This window comes from Calidris pugnax, unplaced genomic scaffold (assembly GCF_001431845.1).
Source record: "Calidris pugnax isolate Ruff unplaced genomic scaffold, ASM143184v1 scaffold113, whole genome shotgun sequence".
NCBI classification, from domain to species: domain Eukaryota; kingdom Metazoa; phylum Chordata; class Aves; order Charadriiformes; family Scolopacidae; genus Calidris; species Calidris pugnax.
Window position 1 is genome coordinate 2463245 of NW_015090879.1, and position 2137 is coordinate 2465381.

Consider the following 2137-nt stretch of genomic DNA (forward strand, 5'->3'; position numbering starts at 1 on the left):
CTGCCGCCGCAGAGACGGCGGCCGGGAAGCGACGGCGCTGATTGGCCGCCTGAGCCAGCGCCGGCCGCAATTGGCGGAGAGCCTGGAGGCTGGAAAGGGGGGATCTTTGCGGCAGACTTTGATTGGTCGAGGCGTGGAGAAGAGAGGGACGGCAAGAAGCGCGGGCTGATTGGCTGGGGCGCGAGGACTCCCTCCACCCATTGGCTCCCGCTCCGAGCGGGGAGCTCACGGAGCACGCGGGAGATTCAAAAGCGCCGTTGATTGGCCGAGAGGCGGGTGCTTTGCTGGCGGGCCCCGCCCACGGAGGCCTGGACACCGCGGGCCGCCCGGGGGCTGCAGCAGAGGGGTCCCCGGCCTCCCAAAGGAACCCTCCGGCCTCCCCAGCGCTCCCGTGGCTCTTGCTGCCCCGACCGGGCAGGACCCGCGGTCTCTCTTCACACGCAGCTTCTTACACCCGAGCTCCTGAAACACCCCCGTCTCCCCGGGCCGTGCTCCGGGCCCAGGGCTGCACCCGGGGCTGTCACCGCCCCAGCGTGGGGCACAGGCCCGGAGCGGTGCAAACGGCTCCCCCCAGGGGAGAGGGACCCCCAGCTCCGCATGAGGAGGCCAATGGTGCTGGAGAACCAAGGGAGCCCTGCGGGAAGAGGCCAAAGTCAACTGTTGGCCGTACAGCGCTCACGGCACTGCCACAGGGCCCTGGGGATGGCTGACAGCGCAGCAGGGATGCAGAGCTCCCCCTGTCCCCAGAGAAGCACCTTTATGCTTCTCCAGGCAGATGGTGCTGCCCCTTCCCCTCCGAGCTCAGCCCTGGAGGGACGTTCGTCTCACCCTCCTCCCGTTAAACACTTCCAGCCCAGCAGAAGGACAGCAAGGGGACAGGCCACCAGCCCCACCCCAGCTCAGGACCAGCGGGTCCATGGGGCAGTGGTGCCGGTAGCAGCAGGACTGCAGATCCGTGAGCAAAGCTGCAGGATGGCTGGGGCTGAGCAACAAGCCCAGAACACGGCTTTGGCCAAAAGGCCTTTGTTGGACCATCAGAGGAAGGACACAAGGAGCTGCCAACGGAACAGGAAATGATCTCAGATCACAGACCCTCTAAAGCAGAGTTATTCATTAAAAAAAATTAACCCTCCTCCCCGGCAGGCACCGGCCAGGGGAGCAGCACAGCCCCGAGTCCTGGGGGAAGGCGTGGAGGCGGCTGGCAGTCCGGTGAAGGGGCAAGTCCAGGGGCTCACTTGTGCTTGGCGCGAGGGAACTCCTTCCTGCCCTTGTCGCGGCCCCCAAAGTAGCGGACCCTGTGGATGGCCTGGAGCTGCTGCTCGATGGTGGCCCTGATGTCCACCTCGTCGGGGATGTGGACGTAGCGGACGTTCCTGCCGGTCACAAAGAGCTCGTCCAGGCAGGACACCGAGCCCTGCCTGTCCGTGAAGGTCACCTCGGCCAGGCGCACGTTCATGAAGGCGTCCACGTTGGTGACGCGCCCCGTGGCCGTGCTCTCGTCGCGGAGGTCCACGGTGGTGACGTGGCCGCGCAGGCCCTGCAGCAGGATGACCAGGCTGTTCTCAGCGATGGTGCGCTCCTTGACGGAGTGGCTGACCTCCATGGCACGGCTGCGGGATGAGGGAGACGCCGGGGAAGAGGGAGAGGCCAGGGAAGAGGGAGAGGCTGTGCTGAGCCCCGGCCGGACACCCGCCTCCGCAGCGCCGGGGAGACCCGTCCTCCTCACCCTGCACACTCGTGTGCACACACACACCACCCCTCGCACACTCACCTGCACGCTGTCCCTCTCACAAGTCCCTCACACTCTCCAAGTGCCCCCCCCTTGCACAGCAGGGTCCTCACTCCGTGCTCCACTTGCACACTCACTTGTACACCGCCCCCTCCCACCACTCACTCGTGTTCTCCACATGCCCTGCCTTGCACGCACACACCATCCTCCCGCCCTTGCACACTCACCCACGTGCTGCCTCCCCCCGCGCTCTGCACACCCTGTGCCTGCTGCCTTCCCCCTTGCACACTCACACCGTATTCTCCCCCCTTGCACACTCACACGCCCTCTCCTCCCCTTGCACTCTCCCGCCCCGCTCCTCCCCTCGCACACGCACCCGCTCCCCGCCCCCTCGCCCCCGCCTCCCTC

The 2137-nt window shown here is 66.8% G+C and overlaps 1 protein-coding gene across 1 annotated transcript; it reads right to left on the reverse strand.

The window, feature by feature from the left end:
- Positions 1 to 1091: 1091 nt before the first annotated feature.
- LSM10 (LSM10, U7 small nuclear RNA associated) lies at positions 1092 to 1975 on the reverse strand. The gene is made up of 2 exons (XM_014946515.1): positions 1957 to 1975; positions 1092 to 1610 (listed from the first exon to the last, which is right to left on the reverse strand). Exon 2 carries the CDS (start codon positions 1601 to 1603, stop codon positions 1232 to 1234), a length of 372 nt encoding a protein of 123 aa, XP_014802001.1. The 5' UTR covers positions 1604 to 1610; positions 1957 to 1975; the 3' UTR covers positions 1092 to 1231.
- Between the last annotated feature and the right edge of the window lie 162 nt (positions 1976 to 2137).

What these genes read in the sequence shown, in the direction of transcription:
- LSM10 (XM_014946515.1), bottom strand. Translation starts at nt 1,603, where the DNA reads ATGGAGGTCAGCCACTCCGTCAAGGAGCGCACCATCGCTGAGAACAGC.